The sequence below is a fragment of the Bidens hawaiensis genome, unplaced genomic scaffold, assembly GCF_021521415.1.
Source record: "Bidens hawaiensis isolate Kalapana, Puna unplaced genomic scaffold, B.hawaiensis_p1.1 tig00046119_1, whole genome shotgun sequence".
Lineage (NCBI taxonomy): Eukaryota > Viridiplantae > Streptophyta > Magnoliopsida > Asterales > Asteraceae > Bidens > Bidens hawaiensis.
In genome coordinates, this window is record NW_027498214.1 from 11,265 (window position 1) to 31,250 (window position 19,986).

Here is a 19,986-nt window from a genome sequence, read left to right on the forward strand (position 1 = left end):
GACCTACCTCTTCACATACAATATACAAATGTAAGTATTTATACAAAGCCATGACTGTGATAGGTAACTGTAAGTGAATCAGATAGTCACAACTTATAATAGTGGTTGATGTTTTATTCTTTAAATCTCAACTAATTTCCTGCATTTACGCAACATAACAAGGTAAATAAACATCATCAAGCAGATGCATGCGAAGGAACTTAACAAAACATACCTTGCAAGATTGCTTCTGAATGTCCGCCCCGCTTTTTGGCCCCACCAATCCACAGTTGAATCTAACCATAACAACAGCAAATAGGTTATCTCGGCAACTCTGTTAAAATTAGTTAAACAATTTAGGAGCTCACCGCAAATATCACTGGTATTAAAGCAATATGTTTTCCCGCTATGAGCATAATCCGATACCTCTACTCGCATTCTGTCAGCCCATGAAATGTGATTGAAGAAAACAGCAGGAGTGTCGTCCATTTTTTCATCATCATCGTACACGAAGTTAACACAACACTCCTCTACTACTGCATCATCATCATTATCATCATCATTGCCATGCAGCCTAATGCTTACATCAATTTCGTCCCCAACATCCAGTAAATTGCCAGTTCGCCAAAGACTTAACCAAACATAACTAAACTTGCTCATTCTTTTACACGTTACACCTAGTGCTGGAGTGTATATCCATACCAAGACCTTGGTCTTATTATTTACTTCAACCTCATCAATTTCTGAGGTTCTACAATATGAAGTAGAGATGAAACACACACTCAGGCCGCTTATTCTTGCACCTTAGGATGTGAAGGAACTCTAAATGATATATTTGGCACTGAATATACCAAACTCATATGATACCTGTACCTGGCACAAACCATTCGTTAGTTTAGTTTTTATAACATTAACAGGTAAAAGAAAAACACAGACAATAAAGAGTAAGAGACTGACTTTGATGGAGTGCTCTTTTGAAGTCGATTCTAAGCCAAGATATCTTATAACTTTCTTGTCAGTGTTTTTGATTGATTCAAGCTTAAAACAACCCTCGACTTCACGCAGGTTTTCGCAATTAGGAGCGAACAAGTTCATTAAGGGATTTGGTGCCGGTTTCACAATTTCCAAGGACATATTCCCATTGATAAATAACTCTGTTACGGATTTTGGGACATCTAAAACTGGCTGAAGACGTGAACAATTACTAGCCACGAGTCGTTCATGTTAGGTATTACGTGTTTGCGGCTGACCCGAAAGGAGTCGGATAGGGCGACATAAATCAATACAATACAACGGCTCGGGCCTTAAGAACTTAACGGTATTTCTAATTGATTTCTAAAACGAATATAACGTGTAGCGGAATAAACGAGAAGTAAACAGAAATTAATAACCCAAAACAAAACCGAAATCAAAACCTGAAACAAGCTGTCGGCGGCAATAATCACTAGCAGCGGCCTGCTTCTGTTTCGAACCGTAATAGCAATTTGGATATGGCTGAGTTGACTTCTAATCACGATACACTAATAATAATATTATTAGTGGTGACGTTGGCGATGGCTAAAAACAACACAAAACTCTAATTGCAAAACACAAGTCTTGATTGCAAATATAATAATAGTTGGTGGAGCAGTAGGTTCACGTGCACAATTACAATTCCAAAGCAACACGCAAAACAATAATAATAAATCGTAAAGCAGTAAGGTATGAAGACGGGATTTACGTGGTTCGGTCACGGTGTATAACCTACGTCTACGGACAACGAACAAGGTCTCTGCTTTTATTGAGGTGCTCACAAAAATACATGATACAATATGGTTTATATAGGGAGACATCTAGGGTTTATTTCTTTCTCCACAAGTTACAATAAATAAAGTAAACGGGCCACTAAAGTTGAGTGGGTGGCCAGCCCATTCAACCCTTCAAGTCTTCAACTGCCCAACCCAAGACGGGCCGGGGCTACACCTGTATAGAACCCAACAATCTCCCACTTGGAGCCTCGGAACGTCTTCACTTGCTCTACATGTAAACCAACCTGTACCAGTAATCTTTAGTCTTCAATATATACCATGTTTTCCACCTGTTCGTCGCCAACTCCTCAACACTATTCTTGGAGACCAACTGAAGCTACACAGAGCTTCAGTTTGTCCAAGGTCACAACCTTGGTAAACATATCTGCCGGATTCCTGTCTCCCCTAATGTTGTTCAACCGAATAGTCCAATCACTGACTAAACCCTGAATGAAATGATAACGCATATGAATGTGCTTCGTTTTCCCATGATACACAGGATTCTTGGCTAATTTCACAGCACTTTCATTATCACAGTACAACGGATAATCTGTTTGTTCCCTGCCTAATTCCTTTAAGAAAGTCCTCAACCAAACAAGCTCCTTACTCGCTTCAGCAGCTGCCATATACTCAGCTTCTGTGGTTGAGAGTGCCACACTCTTCTGCAGTCTAGATTTCCAACAGATTGCAGTGTCCCCCATAGTGAACACATATCCCGTAGTACCCTTATAAGTCTCTTTGCACCCACCTAAGTTAGCATCTGAAAACCCTTTAAGAATTTCATCTTTGCCTTTAAAACATAAGGCCATCTTTAAAGTTCCCTTTAGGTACCTAAGCAGCCACTTCACTGCTTCCTAATGTGCTTTCCCTGGATTTGACATGAACCTGCTAATAACTCCCACTACGTGAGCAATATCAGGTCTCGTGCACACCATTGCATACATAAGACTAGCCACTGCAGATGCATAAGGAATCTTTACCATCTCTGCCTTTTCTCCATCAGCACTAGGAGACTGATCCTTAGAAAGTTTAATATGACTACCCATAGGTGTACTTCGAGTAGTGGTTTTCTCATCGCTCATGTTGAACTTCTCTAAAATTTTCCAGATGTATTTCTCCTGAGATAAAGTTAGAGAACTGTCCTTCTTGTTTCTGGTGACGCTCATGCCAAGAATTTGCTTGGCTGGACCTAAATATTTCATTTCAAATTCTTCAGACATCTGTCGCTTCAACTTATTAATCTCTGACATGTCTAAACCGGCAATCAGCATGTCATCTACATACAGCAGTAGAATGATATAGGAACTATCGAAATTCTTGAGATAGCAGCAGTGGTCCATCTCACATCTTTTGTATCCATTCATGCCCATAAAATCATCAAACTTGATATACCACTGCCTGGGCGCCTGCTTCAATCCATAAAGACTCTTCCTTAACTTGAACACCATGTTTTCTTTACCAACTGTTTGAAACCCCTCTGGCTGTGCCATGTAGATATCCTCCTCAAGGTCACCATGCATAAAAGCTGTCTTCACATCCAGCTGCTCCAGATGTAACTTTTCTGCAGCCACGATACTAAGCACTAGTCTGATTGTAGTCATTTTTACCACAAGAGAAAATATCTCATTATAATCAACCCCATTCTTTTGTTGGAACCCTTTCACTACCAATCGTGCTTTGTATCTCTTCGTATCATCACTTTCATCCTTGATCCTGAATACCCATCGATTCTGAAGAGCTTTCTTCCCGGCTGGAAGCGGTGTAAGAACCCAAGTCTTGTTCTTGTTCAATGAATCCATCTCTTCTCTCATAGCTCACTCCCACTGAGACGAGTCTTTCAAACTCATTACTTCAGAGTAACACTGTGGTTCACCGTTCTCCGTCAGTAGAAGGTAATTAACAAAAGGGGAATACCTCTTAGGAGGTCTAATGGTTATGGAAGACCTCCTAACCTCTAGCTGAGGTGTAACCATTTCTTGTTCCAGTGGAGACTGTTCAGTATTAGACTCTGAACTCCCACTGTCAGAGAAATCCTCAAATTCATCTGCATTTTCTTCCTCAACCTCTTCTGATGTTTCTGAACTCTGACTATCAGCCTTCTCACTTGTATTTTCAAACTCTACATGTTCTTTATCAACTTCTTGTGTGAATGACTTTCTATCTTTGTAAAGTCATGCTTCATTAAACACCGGATCACGAGCCCTGCATACTTTTCTGACCTCTGGATCCCAAAGCCTAAAGCCCATCTTCGCGTCACCATAGCCTATAAAAGTACACTTCTTCGCCTTAGGGTAAAGCTTGTCCCTCTCGGTGTCTTTTATCCCAACGTAAGCATCATAACCGAACACTTTAAGATGTTTGAATGTGACCTCTTTTCCACTCCATACTTCCTCTGGAATTCTGAATCCAATAGGAACTGACGGTCCTCTATTTATAAGATATGCAGCAGTGTTGACTGCATCTGCCCAGAAGGTCTTTGGGAGCCCTGCATTTAACCTTATTGCTCTAGCTCTTTTATTCAGTGTTCTATTAATTCTTTCAGCTACTCCATTCTGCTGTGGCGTACCTGGAACGGTATTAATCATCTTTATACCCCTCTCAGCACAGTAGTTAACGAATTCCCTGCTGATGTACTCCCCGCCATTGTCAGATTTAAACACTTCACTTTCAGATTCGTTTCCGTCTCCATGGCTGCCTTCCATTTCTTGAAAACATCAAATACCTCGAACTTGTTTTTGAGAAAATAGATCCATAGCTTCCGTGTAGAATCATCAATGAAAGTGACGTAGTAGTTGGAGCCTCCTAATGATGATACTGATGTTGGTCCATACACATCAGTATGAACAAGCTCAAGCTTCTCTGCCTTAATTGTTTTTCCTAATTTTACAAAGGTGACCCGTTTCTTCTTGCCGAGCACACAAGGTTCACAGAACCCTGTATCAAGTTCCACCTTTTTCAAATTAGGGAATTTTCCTTTCTCTGCCAGTATCTTCAAACCTTTCTCACTCATGTGACCGAGTCGTTGATACCACAAACACGATGGACTCGGTCCACTAGCCACTGAATTTACCTCTCCCGCTGAGATTTCTGCCATGTACAACATACCCTTTTTCTTCCCACGAGCAATTACCAAGTTACCCTTTATGACCTTCCATTGCCCTCCTCCGAAAGTAACACCATAACCTTGATCGTCAAGTTGCCCAATAGAAATCAACCTCTTCCTTAACCTAGGAATTATTCTGACATCTTTCAAAGTCCATGTAGTTCCTAAAGGAGTCTTCAAATCGATATCCCCCATCCCGGTAATGTCTAGAGCCTCATCATTCGCCAAACGAACTTTTCCAAAGTTTCATGTTCTGATATTCTTCAGGCTCTTTGTGCTAAACGTAGGATGGAAAGACGCTCCGGAGTCCATGATCCAAGACTCAACTGTGTTCTCAACACAGCAGACTAGGGCTTCATCATCTGAAACTTCTTTTGAAGTAGCATTTACTTCCGAAGTAGAATTTACTTCCTTTTTCTGTTGAGGTGCCGGAGGGTTAGTACACTGACTTCTGAAATGCCCATTCTCCTGGCAATTCCAACAAGTAATATCTTTTCTTGGCCTAGACTTGCTTCTTTTTCTGGATTTTGATCTACCCCTGTTGCCTCCTCTGTTCTTGCTCCGCCCTTTACCTTCAGCACTTAGCAAAGTGCTTGATGATTCTCCATTATTCCTCCTTCTAGAATCTTCATTCAAAATTGAGTCACGAACTTTGTTAAAAGTCAAAGGATCCGATCCAACTGAACTGATGACTGCAGTGATTGTTCCTAACCAACTGTCAGGTAATGAAGATAAAAGTATGCAAGCTTGCAATTCATCATCAATCTTGAACTTCACCGATGATAAACGTCTCAGGTGAGAATTGAAGGTGTATATATGTTCGGTAACAGAACCTCCCTCTTTCATGCGTGTGTTAACCAACTCCGGATTAGGAACACCTTATTTGCAGACGATGGTTTCTCATACATGTTTGACAACGCCACCATGATTCCACGCGCCATGGTTTCGTCTAAGATGTTGTACGCCACGTTCATAGACAAGGCAAGCCTAATCGTTGACTTCGCCTTCTTGTCAATAGCTTTCCACTCATCTATAATCTTCTCAGGCGGTTCCTCCAAAGCCACATCCAAATCCTTCTGTATCAGCAAATCCGTGATTTGCATCTTCCACCATCCAAAGTTTTGTCCATCAAACTTCTCGATTTTCGTTTTACCCTCATCAGCCATAATACCGGAGATCAAAGAGTGAGAGCCAACACTGGCTCTGATACCACTTGTTAGGTATTACGTGTTCGCGGCTGACCCGAAAGGAGTCGGATAGGGCGACATAAATCAATACAATACAACGGCTCGGGCCTTAAGAACTTAACGGTATTTCTAATTGATTTCTAAAACGAATATAACGTGCAGCAGAATAGACGAGAAGTAAACAGAAATTAATAACCCAAAACAAAACCGAAATCAAAACCTGAAACAAGCTGCCGGCAGCAATAATCACTAGCAGCGGCCTGCTTCTGTTTCGAACCGTAATAGCAATTTGGAATGGCTGAGTTGACTTCTAATCACGATACACTAATAATAATATTATTAGTGGTGACGTCGCAATGGCTAAAAACAACACAGAATTCTAATTGCAAAACATAAGTCTTGATTGCAAATATAATAATAGTTGGTGCACAATTACAATTCCAAAGCAACACACAAAACAATAATAATAAATCGTAAAGCAGTAAGGTATGAAGCCAGGATTTACGTGGTTCGGTCATGGTGTGTAACCTACGTCCACGGACAACGAACAGGGTCTCTACTTTTATTGAGGTGCTCACAAAAATACATGATACAATATGGTTTATATAGGGAGGCATCTAGGGTTTATTTCTTTCTCCACAAGTTACAATAAATAAAGTAAACGGGCCACTAAAGTTGAGTGGTTGGCCAGCCCATTCAACCCTTCAAGTCTTCAACTGCCCAGCCCAAGACGGGCCGGGGCTACACCCGTATAGAACCCAACAGTTCAAGGGTTGGTAAACTTTTGATACAACCTGGTAATGAAGTTAAATGATTGCTGCTTATATCTAACCACTTCAATGAGAAGAGGTTACTCCAATCCTTTGGGAAAGAATTATCATAAAGATTGCATGCTGAGATATTAATTTTCACCAAAAGAGAACATGAGTTCAAGCATTGAACTTGCCCCACACATCCAAGGTTTGAGCACCCATACATTTGAAGTGATTCAAGAGATCTTGGCAAGCAAGGAATATCGTTCAAACTTCTACAACCACTTATATCTAACAACACTAGTCTTTGGAGGTACCATATGGATTTAGAAACCCTAGTCAAACGTAAGCATCCTTTAAGGAGTAAACTCTCCAAGCTAGGGAGTCAGCCAAAATCAGGGGTTTTAATAAGCTTCACAGAATAACTTAGATCAAGGATTTTTAGGGATCCCACCATCTGTGACATATAAATACTTTTAAATGGACCCATTTAACAAAATAAGTTTATAATTAATACTCAACTGGGAAAGATGACACTAGAAATGTGTACCTTGAACCCATCCCAAACTTGTTTTAACTTGTTATAACGCAAGTCAAGAACAACCAACTTGTGTAGAGGTACATTACTTGGTATGAAATTTAAAGGAAACCCATGCCAACGGAGAAATCGCAACTTTTTGGGCAATTTTCTGTAGCTTCCAGAAAAGGTTGCATAGTCAAGTTGAAGTAGCATCAGGTTCTTCATCTTTTTTATTGCTCCTATCTTGAAATTTTCTTTATTCTGACCACTAAAATCTTCATAACTACGCTTCATTCCACGGTCTATCTTTACAATTGAAGTTGAATTAATTCCTTTGATCCTTTGCATATCAAGAGCAAGTCCCTCCACCTTCCTTGTACCCTAATTAATAAATTTAAAAAGGTAAGCTATGGTTTAACATGCACAACAAATTAAGTAAATATATTGAAATTAAATGTGCATTGCTTACTCCATTTTCTTTCAATACATTAAATGAATCTTGATAGTTCCACAATCTACTTCCTTTTCCGGGATCCTTTGGTGATTCTTGGCGAACAACTTCTTGACCCATCTCCTTGATTAATTGATGCATCATCACTCTCCCATATTCAATGTAAAGTAGACATCTGTCCATTAGATTTTGGATCCCAACTATAGGGTACAGATCGCATTCGGCTGACAATTTCACAATGAATTCTTTATGCTCACCCACAAAAAAACAAGCAATATGTAGGAATAACTCTTTATCATTGGTATCTTCACGAGAGTCATAGCTCAATTGTAGAAGTTTTTGGACCTCGGGATTAGGAATTGCTTCTAGTTTGCGCATTGCATCTTCCCACACATCGATGGTCTTTCCTTTTAGAAAAGAGCCCAATACTTTAAAAGCCAAGGGATGCCCTCTGCAACGATCAACTACAAGTTTTGATTGGGCAATATAGGGTTTAATAGGGTTATCTCCATGAAAGGCGTACAAACTAAAGAGCTTAGTTGAGTCACGCGGACCTAACACTCTTATAGTATGGACCTTTGGATTTAGTTCAAAAAAAGTTAGCAACCATTTGTGCCTAGTTGTAATGATCACTTTACTTCCAGGATGAAACTTTTGTAGCCCAAGTAGTGTTGTTAATTGTTGTCTTGTTGAGATATCATCTAGGACGAGAAGTACTTTTTTATTGCATAAGGCATTTGTAATCTTCACAGTTCCCTCATCAAGATTCCATATAACTTCTTCCTTGTCACTCCTTAATATTTCGGAGAGAAGCTGACTTTGCAAACGTAGCAATCCATTGTGTTGAATGTTTGCGAGAAAGCAACTTCCATCATACTCATCGCAATTTGTGTTATAGATGCATTTGGCTATGGTTGTTTTTCCAATGCCTCCCATCCCGTGAATAAAAAGGATAACCGCGTCAGGTGATGGATCTTGTAACCATGTTTCGATCTTAGCAACATCGTACTCTATTCCAACTAGTTTGTCTTCAATGTACAAGAATTTGTAGTTGAGTTTCTTTTTTATAATACTGACAATGTTACCTATGAATCTGGCCTCGTGCCTTCAAAGATCAAGTTCAGCAGTTAGTGTCTTGTGATTTGTGTTAATGATAATTTGATAAGTATCCAATGGAGAGAAAGTCGGAGTCAAGGGCTGGATTTGGGGAGTCAAAGGCCTCGGGTCATGTCTTTTTCTTTGCCTTGAATTATAGCTATTATCATTGTAACTGGAGAGTAGTGCCTCTCGAATTAGGCATATTATTGTATTATTCATACTGAACTGAAATCACCGATTTTCAGTTCTGAACATAATATCTGTAGATGAAAGATAATTCTTGTAGAACATCTGAAACTGTGGATTTGGTTTCCTGTGACTATAAATATATATCTTTAATGATTTCGTTATTTCTAGTATTTCATGATAAGGGGCAGAAGGGGCAATCCTGGCCCAAATGCTAAGCCATCGGTTAATCTGGGCTTCTAATTTATGGTCACGGGTTATTTTGGGTTAGATATAAACTTTAGAACAGGTCACACTGGGCAAAATGAAAATATAAAAGTTTTAGAACGGGTGACAGCGGGCAAGGAAAAAGAACGAACCGGTCAGATTGGGGCAGGGCATACACCACAATGTGACAACGGTACCTATCTTTTCTGTGTTGGTAAAACCGTGTTTATGGTTTTTTGATGCTAAAGATTGAAAGTTTTAATTTCTTTAAAATAGGTTTGGAATCTGGATAAGGTGTTGAATGTCTAGATTTGGATCCTTTTTAGAGGCACTGTTTCTTGTTTTCAATGCTTTTGTGACTAAAAATATTGAGAACTTTGTGCCCTTTTATTCTGTTGTAAATTATAAAACAGAAGGTCAAACTATGTGTAATGGTTGACTTTTTTTGCTACCCAAAAGGAAAAGTTATTTTTCATCGGTTTGGTTTTGTGAACAATGAAAGATAGATTTATTTTTCTGAAAGCTAGATATGTAGATTCTGTTAAGTTTTTAATTATATTTTTGATGATTTTGGTCGTCTGCTTTAATTAAATTGACAAATTTGGACCCAAATCAACTTTGGTCAGAACCATTTGACCCAAACCTATTTTGATCAGGCTTTTTTTTGACCCGTACCAAATTAGACCTGCTTTAAATTGGCATGTTCAAAAATCAAAATGTATTCTGACTCATGAAACGACTCGACTTGCTCTTTTTGCCAAGCCTAATAAGAGGAAGCACGCATACCCGTCAGCAGTTAATACCATTCCTGTCAAGCTTCCAGCTATTTTAAGTGAATCTTTCCACGCCTTCACCTTCTCCACCCATTCAGCCTTCTTCTGATGATCTGTTTGTGCCTCAATTATCTTGTCATGCACACCAAATGCTTCTTCAAAGCTTCCTGTTTGATTCCAGACATCAGATGGATCCACTTTGTAGAAAACAGGAACGACTTCATGCTTAGAGAATATGTTCTCCTGTTCTTGGATGACGGTTAAGACCTCGTCAAGACACCACTTGGAAGATGCATAGTTTCTTGAGAAGACGATGATTGAAATTGCTGAATCACGGATAGCCTTTTTCAGCTCTGGTCCTAGCTGTCTTCCTCGGTCCATGGCATCATCGTCCCTGAAAGTGCGGACTCCTGCTTGCGTTAGAGCTGCACAGAGGTGATCGGTAAACGTGGTACCGGTATCTTCACCTCGAAAACTTAAAAAAACATCATAAATGAAACCCGAAGCCATGGATGAAGGTGGATGGACTCTCTATTGAGATAACAGTACGAACTAGTAGTGTGAAGTATTAACCGGGCAGCACCTTCTGAATCTCTATGTCAACCTTGGAGTTTGATGATCCAAGAGTTCTGATTAGATTCTGTTTGACTTTAGGTGAATGGGCGGCTGAAAACAAGTATAAAAATGGTTTTAAGAAATTTAAACAATTAAATTAACTAGAAAGTTTTCTTCGCACATTGAGGCGGAAATTCAGTCGGTGTGGGCTCGTTTTATTACGGTACTGGCATTCGATATCACAGCGAAAGTTAAAACCCAATATATAAAGTTGTGATATACTCAAAAGGATACCGACACGTGTTTTACATTAAAAACTCTCAGTACCGACATTGTTTGGTTGCCACTTGTTGTGGCTTATAATAAAAAAAAGGGTACTCTATTGGATATAGAACACCGTTTTAAACAAATTTATTGAAAACCATAAAAATAAGACTAACTACAATACATTGCATGTAACACCTTCCATAAATAAATTCACTAATCAACACCAAACTACACTCATAGCAAAATGTTACAGAGCTATCTTTTAAACTCGCGTATGGCCTTAGATGTGCGACCTAATTAAGCCAAAATGGTTGGACCAGGTTGTGATTATCATCGGAAGGCTTGTTTACAAATGTTACGGTTACTTCCATTGCTTGAAATAAAGAGTTACAAGGGAGCTTTGTAATGTTTGCAAAGGCCACTCTTAACACAAGCTGACTTGGGAGGTAATCTAAAATTAGTGCCATCATCACCTATTTATACAACTTGCCTAGCCATTATATTATAGATCTTTCTTTATCTTGAGATTTCTAATTACAAACTATACATGATTGCATGTTGTTTAAGAGGCCAATACAACGATACTAACCTCAAAATGATTATTTATGTAATTTGTTTGATTGATTGATAATTTGATATCTCTATATATTTATGTTACTTTTAGACTGACTTTATGAACACATTGCATTATTAATCAACCCCGTATTAGTTTGACGTTACTTGACCGCACAGACGCACATGAATGCATAGTATACGCCACCTAGTCCTTTATACGAACAAGCATCTACCCGTATAATACACTTGTATAGATGCATGATTATCCTCGTAATTGCCTAAAATGGCCAAAAATAAAATCATTGTGTCTGGTCAAAACAGATAAAATGAGATGCCTCGGTAACACTAAAATTGATAAAACCGAGAATATTATTATGACCTGACCTCCAATCAATCCATTTCATCTACACTGCTTATTATTATATATATTATTAATAATATCAATCAACTCCAGATTAATCAATCAATCAATCATCTTCATTTCATCAAGGCATGAACGATGATAAACCCCCTGAATCAGATCAATCAGAGTACATTGAACTAGATCCTACCGGAAGATACGGCCGGGTAACACTTCACAAACCCTAATTTCCCATAAATTTCATATTTTTAATCAACAATATCATCAATTGAACTTCAATTCGTGTTCCAGTATAATGAAATATTGGGCAAAGGAGCTTCAAAGACAGTGTAAGCAAGCACTTCAATTTTGCGAATTAGGGTTTTTTAGGGTTTGAATTGTGATTTGGGGGTTTTGCAGATTTAGGGCTTTTGACGAGTACGATGGGATAGATGTGGCGTGGAATCAGGTGAAGCTGTATGATTTTTTGCAGAGTCCAGAAGATCTTGAGAGGCTGTATGGTGAGATTCATCTGTTGAAGACGTTGAAACATAATAATATCATGAAGTTTTATACTTGGTGGGTGGATACTGATAACAGGAATATTAATTTTGTTACTGAGATGTTTACTTCTGGCACTCTTAGACAGTAAGTTAGTTTACATCAAATGATTACAAAATCGTTGTAGGGGTGTGCACGGTTTGGCGTGGGTCGGTTTTGGGTTAAAACCGAACCAAAAACAGAAACTTCAATTTTTAAGATTTTAGGCTGAAAAAAAAATTGGCAGAAAATAATGAATTTGGGCCGAAATCATTTTGTTAATTAATAACTGATTAATTATTATACATTTGGGTGAAAATATATGAGTTACATATCAATGAAATGCTTATAAATTACTTAAAACAAGAAAAACCCTGTAAATTTGGTTCAGGTTTTTCGGTTTTTGTTACATGCAAAACCTAAACAGAATCGTATGTTCGGGACTTCAGAATTCAGATTTTATAGAATTTGTTTCGGTTTGATTTTTTTCTGTTTTTATTGTATGCAAAACCAAAACCGAACCGTAAGTTTAGTTTTTATAGAAATATAAAACCAGATCGTCGGTTCTTGTTACGTTTCGGTTTTTTTCGGATTTTATTACATGCAAAGCCAAAACCAAACTGTAAGTTTGATTTTTATAGAATTATAGAACCAAAACGTTGGCTTTTGTTTCAGTTTGGTTTTTACGATTTGGTTTTTCGGTTTTTTTGGTTTTTGAACGGTTCTTTTGGTGTCATGCACACCCCTAACAAACTGTGAATAGCTGATTGATGAGAATTTGAATGTATTTATTGGTGATTGGTTTAGGTATAGGCAAAAGCACAAAAAGGTTAATATGAATGCAATCAAGCACTGGTGTAGGCAGATCTTGAAAGGTTTGGTGTATCTTCACAGCCTTGATCCACCTGTGATTCACAGAGATCTTAAATGTGATAATATATTTATTAATGGTAATCAAGGAGAGGTTAAGATTGGTGATTTGGGGCTTGCAGCTATCCTCCATAAATCTCATGCTGCTCGCTGCGTTGGTTAGTCGATTATTGCCATTGCAAACACTTGAAGTTAAAGACGATCTTGGTTCATAGTGCATAATAATAATGGTGGATGATCTTGTTTCTTATCAGGAACACCGGAATTCATGGCTCCGGAGGTTTATGCCGAGGAGTATAATGAACTGGTCGATATATATGCATTTGGAATGTGTATTTTGGAAATGATTACTTTTGAATATCCTTATAGTGAATGCACTCATCCTGCTCAAATCTACAAGAAAGTTACTTCGGTATGAGCTTTGATCTTCTATTTCATTTATCGAACTCTTATTTAAATTATTTTGTCATAAATAGGGGAAAAAGCCCGATGCTTTCTACAAAGTTAAGGATCCTGAAGTGAGACGATTTATTGAAAAATGTCTTGTTTCGGTTTCTGAGAGACAGTCAGCAATAGAGCTACTTAAAGACCCGTTTCTTCAACCTGATGATTATGAGTATGATTTGAGATCAATCGATTATTGTAGAGAGTTTAATGGAATCGATCTCAATAGTAATCAGCATCATAGTAATGGTTATCTTGTTGACAATGATTTACATGAGTTTGGTTATGAATGGGAAACCGAGTTGGATAATCAACACGGTGGATTTGAAACACCTGAAAATGGACTGGTTACAAGTCAAGAAGTTGACCATCTTGGTGAAGTTAACATTTCTATCAAAGGCAGGAGAAACGAAGATGATGATATTGTGCTGAAGCTACGAATTGCAGATAAAGAAGGTATCCGCTTTTTCGGGGGACTGTTTTTCTCAACTTGTTTATATTTGACTTCAAAACGGGTCAAGTTAAAATTTAGCTAAAAGATAATATGCCAGATGAGTCAATCTGGTTGAAACTCGCCCAAAATATATTTTTAACGCATTCAAGTATATTATTCTAATAATATACTTAAAGGCTAAACCTTAGTTTTGTGAGAAGATTCTAAAAAGTAGAAAACACATGTTTGTGGTTTGGCCCGACCCGACTTGTGAATCAAAGTAAGTCAAAAGGTGGATTTCTAGAATCTGGTTTACACAACTTCCTAAATTGTTTTATTCAAAAGTTAAACCTTTTTCTTGTCATGATATGGTTTCGTCATAATATTATACACATTAATTATTTACTAAGAAATAAGATTTTAGGGTAAAAAGTTGTTTGCTGGGTCAACTCAACCCGACCCGTTTTGACTTTTGACCCAAATTGGTTACCCGACCCCTTCTTTTTGCACCTCTATCATCAATTTTCAATTTAACTAACTTATTCAACTATTTTCAATGAATAAACATTATAGGCCGAGTTCGCAACATTTATTTTCGGTTTGACATTGAAGCCGATACAGCTTTTGACGTTGCAAACGAAATGGTTGCTGACCTGGACATTGCGAATCAAAATGTGCACAAGATAGCTGACATGATCAACGGTGAAATCATGTGCTTGGTGTCCGAATGGCAAACAGGATTAAACTTATTACCAGAAAACCATCAGTCAGATACAGTCAACGGTTCAAGACACGAGTCAGCATCAGTTCATGGCCGGTTTGAAGAAATAACATATCAGGTTGATGTTTCTGAGCAATGTGTGACAGATGGTGCACCAGTGGTCTCGAGTCAGTCGGATGACTTGCACTATTCTGATACATGGTTGGAACCAGATCCACCTGAACCGGAATTGCACCAACCGGAAGCGTGTGATGATTATGAAAACGAGGTTCAGCGGGAATTAAGGTGGCTCAGAGCTAAGCATCAGATGGAACTTAGAGATCAACAACTAGAAATTACATCGCATTCGTATCGTGGTTTTAATAATATAAGTTTGGATAGAGGGACATGTATAAAAGATGAAAATGAGTCATTTAGTGGTTATAGGGACTTGCTTCCTAAACATCTTCATAGGGCTACTTCCCTTCCTGTTGATGCCATTGATGTTTGAAATTCTTCCTAACTAATTTTTTAGCAATATTCTTTTCTTTATAAACTATTTATAACCTTATTTATTAACTATGCTACCGAAATTTTTTCCTGGCTCGAGACACGCCACTATCTGAAACAAAAATCGTCATGTTTTGAGGTTTCTTGTCTAATCTGACGTGCTTACGCTGACCAGTTTAATTAGACCGGTCTTGGTCGTGTTTAGCTCTTTAATCATTTAAAATCAGAATAAGTTTAATATTTTTTTAAAAGGTCTACCTATCAACCAATCTGTGATCGGCTTAACCGAATTACTATAACTTGTTTACAGCTCATCAACCTGTTTGACTTGTTTACACAAATTACGTGATTTGGGTTGGAGTTCATGTGTTTTACACTCGATGTTTGATAGCGGCAATAAATATGTTGGTGTTTAATAAAGTTGTATAAATATATTTTCTTTTACCAAGGTTATTTTATACTGTAGATAAAGTTATGTGTTATGAAAGGTGTGAGTTGAACTATGTGAAATGAACATTAACGTCCCATAACACATGGCCTAGATACAAAATTTATAAAAAATAGAGATGTGATCGTCCCAGCCTTATTTGATGAATAGTTACGTATATATAATCAATACTAGAACAATGCCAAAATCAAATTTTGTATTTTTTGAAGCACCCAATTATTTAGCAAAGAAATATGTGACTTAAAATGTACAAATGTTAACATACAGTTGAGGCTTGACTTTGACAAATCCAGTCCTCAGTTTGTCGTCTCTCAAAGAGCATATTCTTTGTAAAGTTATCTTTTAGTTTATGGGCTGTATTATTTTGTTTGAATATATAACGTTTAAAGTAAAAAAAGACTTTAAATCTTGGCTCCCTATTTTCTCCTTTTGTTATTTAATTTTCCTAAAATGATCAAGTTGTTTCTATAAAATTTTCTAAGTTATATTTACTAGCACAAATGCCTTTTTATCTTATCTAAAAATAACCTATTTTATTGCTATTATGACTATTACTAATAATTAGTATTGAACCGTTGATTGCTTCTGACCGACGTTTTTCTTGTAATAAGTTTAATCCCGTTTGCCAACTGGGCACCATGCACAAGATTTCATCGTTGATCATGTCGGCTATCCTGTGAACATCTTGATTCGATGTCCAGGTCAACAACTATTTCGTTTGCGACGTCAAAGGATGTGTCGGCTTCGATGTCAAACCGAAAATAAATGTTTCTAACTCGGACTATAAAGGTTATTCATTGAAAATAGTTTTGGACGAACACTATTATACATTTATGCTAACTGTTTTAGAAAACGACAAACCAATCTAACAGGGTTGGCTGGTGAAGAGGTATGCACCCGTCTTAACATCGAGCGGGGCGGGTCAACCCACAAGATATAGACAAGAGGCTTGAAATCAGGATGTCATGAAGAGACAAAGCCAAAACCTATGTGCATGGCGCATATCACATATGCTCACGCATATCACATATGTTCACGCATCACATATGCTCACGCGTATCACATATGCTCACGCATCATATATGCTCACGCATATCACATCTGCGCGTGGCGCATCTGCGTGTGGCGCATATCACATATGCTCACGCATATCACATCTGCGCGTGGCGCATCTGCGCGTGGCGCATATCACATATGCTCACGCATATTACATATGCTTGCGCATATCACATCTGCGCATGAAACATCTGCGCGTGAGAATAAAGAGAAGACCTCGCGCATCCCCAGGATAGGCGCATATCACACATGCACATAATCAACCACGTCCTTATCCAAATCAGGATAAGGACAACCATGATTGTGCTCATCAGACAACCTTCCAGAAGGTATCCTTTAAGGAATAAAGAATATGCTGATGTTGACAGCTGCCAATGAAGGGTGGACAACTCAGCAAAACCCATGTGCTACCACGTGATTGCACATGGGTCAGGTGAAATACCTTGGTCAGAGAATAATCAATGAAAAAGCACCAGGTGTCCTAAGGACACGTGGCGCGAAGCAATAGGAGGAGGCCAAAAAGGCCATAATTGGGTCTGAGCCCAGTCATTGGAAACCCTAACACTATAAATACCACACCACCTCCACAAGGGGAGGTAAGCAAGAAAATACATTCTAAGTCCTTACTCACTTTCAGATTATTATTATCTTCTCCTACAATATCTTATTCTCACACCGGAGGGTTACCCCAAAGAGGACCCCTCTGTCCCTTTCTGAGGGGTAAGTTCACGGTGCTGCTCGTTTTGTAGGTGGAAGAATTCATACTCCGGAAAACCATCGGTGATATAGTATACTCATACCCGAGGAAAGTTGATCGTCTACTAGTAAGTCGATCCACGTTTCTTCAGCTGGGTTAGTTGGATCGGCCGACTTTATCGGTTTGACGATTTATAAAAACCACTTAGTCTGCTAACCCTTTCTGATTATGCCTTTGGATGGTTGAGGTCCTACTTTTTTTTATTTTTTCCAACCATATGATCTGGTGGAGCGGTGGTTTATAAGCTAGTTGAATCTTGACAATGTTATGTGCAAAGTTCATTGTCCAATTTTATATATATATATATGGTGGAGTTATAATAAGAAGTGGAGTGTGTCTAAGAAATGTAAGAAGGTATCTGGTGCGTCAGATTAGATGATCTAGTGGTCGAGATGGAAAGTGTGTTTTTTATGCGTTGTGTTTTATTTTATTTGGTTATTTAAAGGGAGTTAGGGGTAAGAAGGTCTTTTTATGTTAGTATTACATTCAAATGGTCAACCATAGTGTTTTAGAAAGTCCTGCTTTTAAGCTGTTTATTTGATATTTCACTTTCTCTCTCTAATAATTTCTTTAATTCTCTTATGGAATAAAAAAAAACAGAGCAGACGGCTGTGTGTTCATCTCTGACGAAGCCAATGGAATCAAAATCACCAAGGAAGCCGACTACGCTATTGATTAATAATGAAGGTGTGACTTAAAAAAACCCCCCCAATTCTAACTGCTATTATGAAAAAACCCCAATCTAGGTTATGGTGTGTTCATCTATCGGTAGGTGCTAGTGCGTCGTGTGATATTGGACGTGTTATTGTTTGGTTACAGGTTGGTGATAGTGTGTTATCGATTACTGTGTTATTGGTTGTTTGGAGGTGCTTTTTTTTTCAAATTGTTTACAGGTTGTTATTGGTTTGATAATGTTTTTTCGTCCTTGTTAATTATCGTCGAAGTGTTATTCCGGTGATTTTTCGTTGTGCGTGTTTTACTTAACTTCAATCGGTTTTTGTAATTGAACGATAATGGATAAGACGAAGTCCCCGAGTAATCGCGATGTCAATATTGATGAAGAATTAAGGTGGGGCCATGTCTTACATTTTGTATTCATTCGGTAATTTGGTAGCCCCCAATTTCTCGGGTTTTTTTATTTTGACTGACTGTTAGTGGTGGTGTTTGTAGCTGCGCATTGTGGTACAGCAACACACTTAATGTGTTTTATAATGTGGTTTTGGTAGGTGTTTGGTACAGGACAAAAAAAACAAGGTTGATGTGTTTTTGTAATTCAAATATATGTTGTGCTTGTGTGAATGTGTTGTACTGAGTTGGAATGTGAGTTTCTTTGGTTGTCGTTTGATTTGGTGTGTGTTAGGGTGTTTCAAAAATTTCCGGCTGTTTGCTTGTTCGCTGGTTGTGGTTTCTTGTTTTTGGTTTTTTTGTTTGTGTATGATCTTTATGTTTGTGTAAGACTTAGATAGTTAACTGTTGTGTTAAATTGTTATTGTGTGTTGTTGTGGAAAATTGTTATGGTTTTTTGCGAAATTTAAATTGTGTATTTGTCGAAACTAATAGTATGTACAATTTGTGTAGTTCGGAAAAGCCCAAAAATAGCCTACACAAGTTTGAGATGGGAGTGGGATAGAGTTCCATAAACCAATTAACATGAAAGGTAATGAAAATGAGAAATTAATAAGTTTGTTTTGATGTTAAGATGTTGTTGAGTTATGTTTGCTTTTTTATGTAGACAAACAAATGAATATGAATGGAAATAATTCAGCCACAACTGGTTCAAGAATTCCATAACCACCTTTGAAGGAGTCTTTCTTTAACTGTAAGACGTTTTGTTTACAAAAATATTTGAAGCATGCATGTAGGGAGTACTTTAATTGTGTAACTGATGTCAAGCTAATTTTTATATGCATGTCTAATAAAAACACACCAAAGAGAATTTGTTCTAATGATGATTTTGTAACACCTCCTGAGAAGAGAACGAATACTGGTTAAGGAACTGCATGGCATTTCAAAATAAACTTGCTGCAGATGAAAAATAAAAAATGGAAAAGATGGCGGAGTCGAGGATCTTGGATTACTTGAAGCTAGGTTGATATGGCATGCGCAGTCATGTTTTTTTTTTTTTTTTTGGTTAAACTTGTTTGGATGAATGCGTTTAAGCTTCCTAAGATGTAGTATGGTTTATGGATATTTTGGCTACGGTTTTAGATTGTTTCTGAAAACATGGGTTAAGTTAAGTAAGTTAATGTTTATGTTATGGTTGTTTTATGTTTTGGTATTTTGACTGATATGCAAAGATTTTATGTGTTCTTTGTGGATGACGATATAAAGCGAAGTGGTAGCTTATAACACTTTGAAATGAAATTCAAAAGAAAGTGCGTTTTTTTTTCAAATTTAAGTTGCATGTAAATGAGCCTAATCGTGCATCGGTTAACTAATTTTCTCGCATATTAACAACATGAAAATGT

General features: G+C 37.8%; 1 protein-coding gene and 1 pseudogene across 2 annotated transcripts; one reads left to right on the forward strand and one right to left on the reverse strand.

Annotated features, from left to right (window-relative positions):
- Positions 1 to 120: 120 nt before the first annotated feature.
- On the reverse strand, positions 121 to 10,554 carry LOC143596154 (disease resistance protein RPV1-like; annotated as a pseudogene). Its single transcript, XR_013146656.1, has 9 exons — positions 10,057 to 10,554; positions 7,798 to 8,884; positions 7,359 to 7,709; positions 6,820 to 7,265; positions 4,982 to 4,993; positions 937 to 1,183; positions 348 to 846; positions 215 to 275; positions 121 to 139 (listed from the first exon to the last, which is right to left on the reverse strand). The product of XR_013146656.1 is annotated as a disease resistance protein RPV1-like (transcript).
- A 1,305-nt stretch (positions 10,555 to 11,859) lies between these two features.
- On the forward strand, positions 11,860 to 15,260 carry LOC143596159 (putative serine/threonine-protein kinase WNK9). Its single transcript, XM_077075006.1, has 7 exons — positions 11,860 to 11,987; positions 12,073 to 12,110; positions 12,181 to 12,408; positions 13,108 to 13,328; positions 13,425 to 13,582; positions 13,647 to 14,070; positions 14,621 to 15,260. The coding sequence occupies exons 1-7, from the start codon at positions 11,913 to 11,915 to the stop codon at positions 15,256 to 15,258; spliced, it is 1,782 nt and encodes a 593-aa protein (XP_076931121.1). The 5' UTR covers positions 11,860 to 11,912; the 3' UTR covers positions 15,259 to 15,260.
- The last annotated feature ends 4,726 nt before the right edge of the window (positions 15,261 to 19,986 follow it).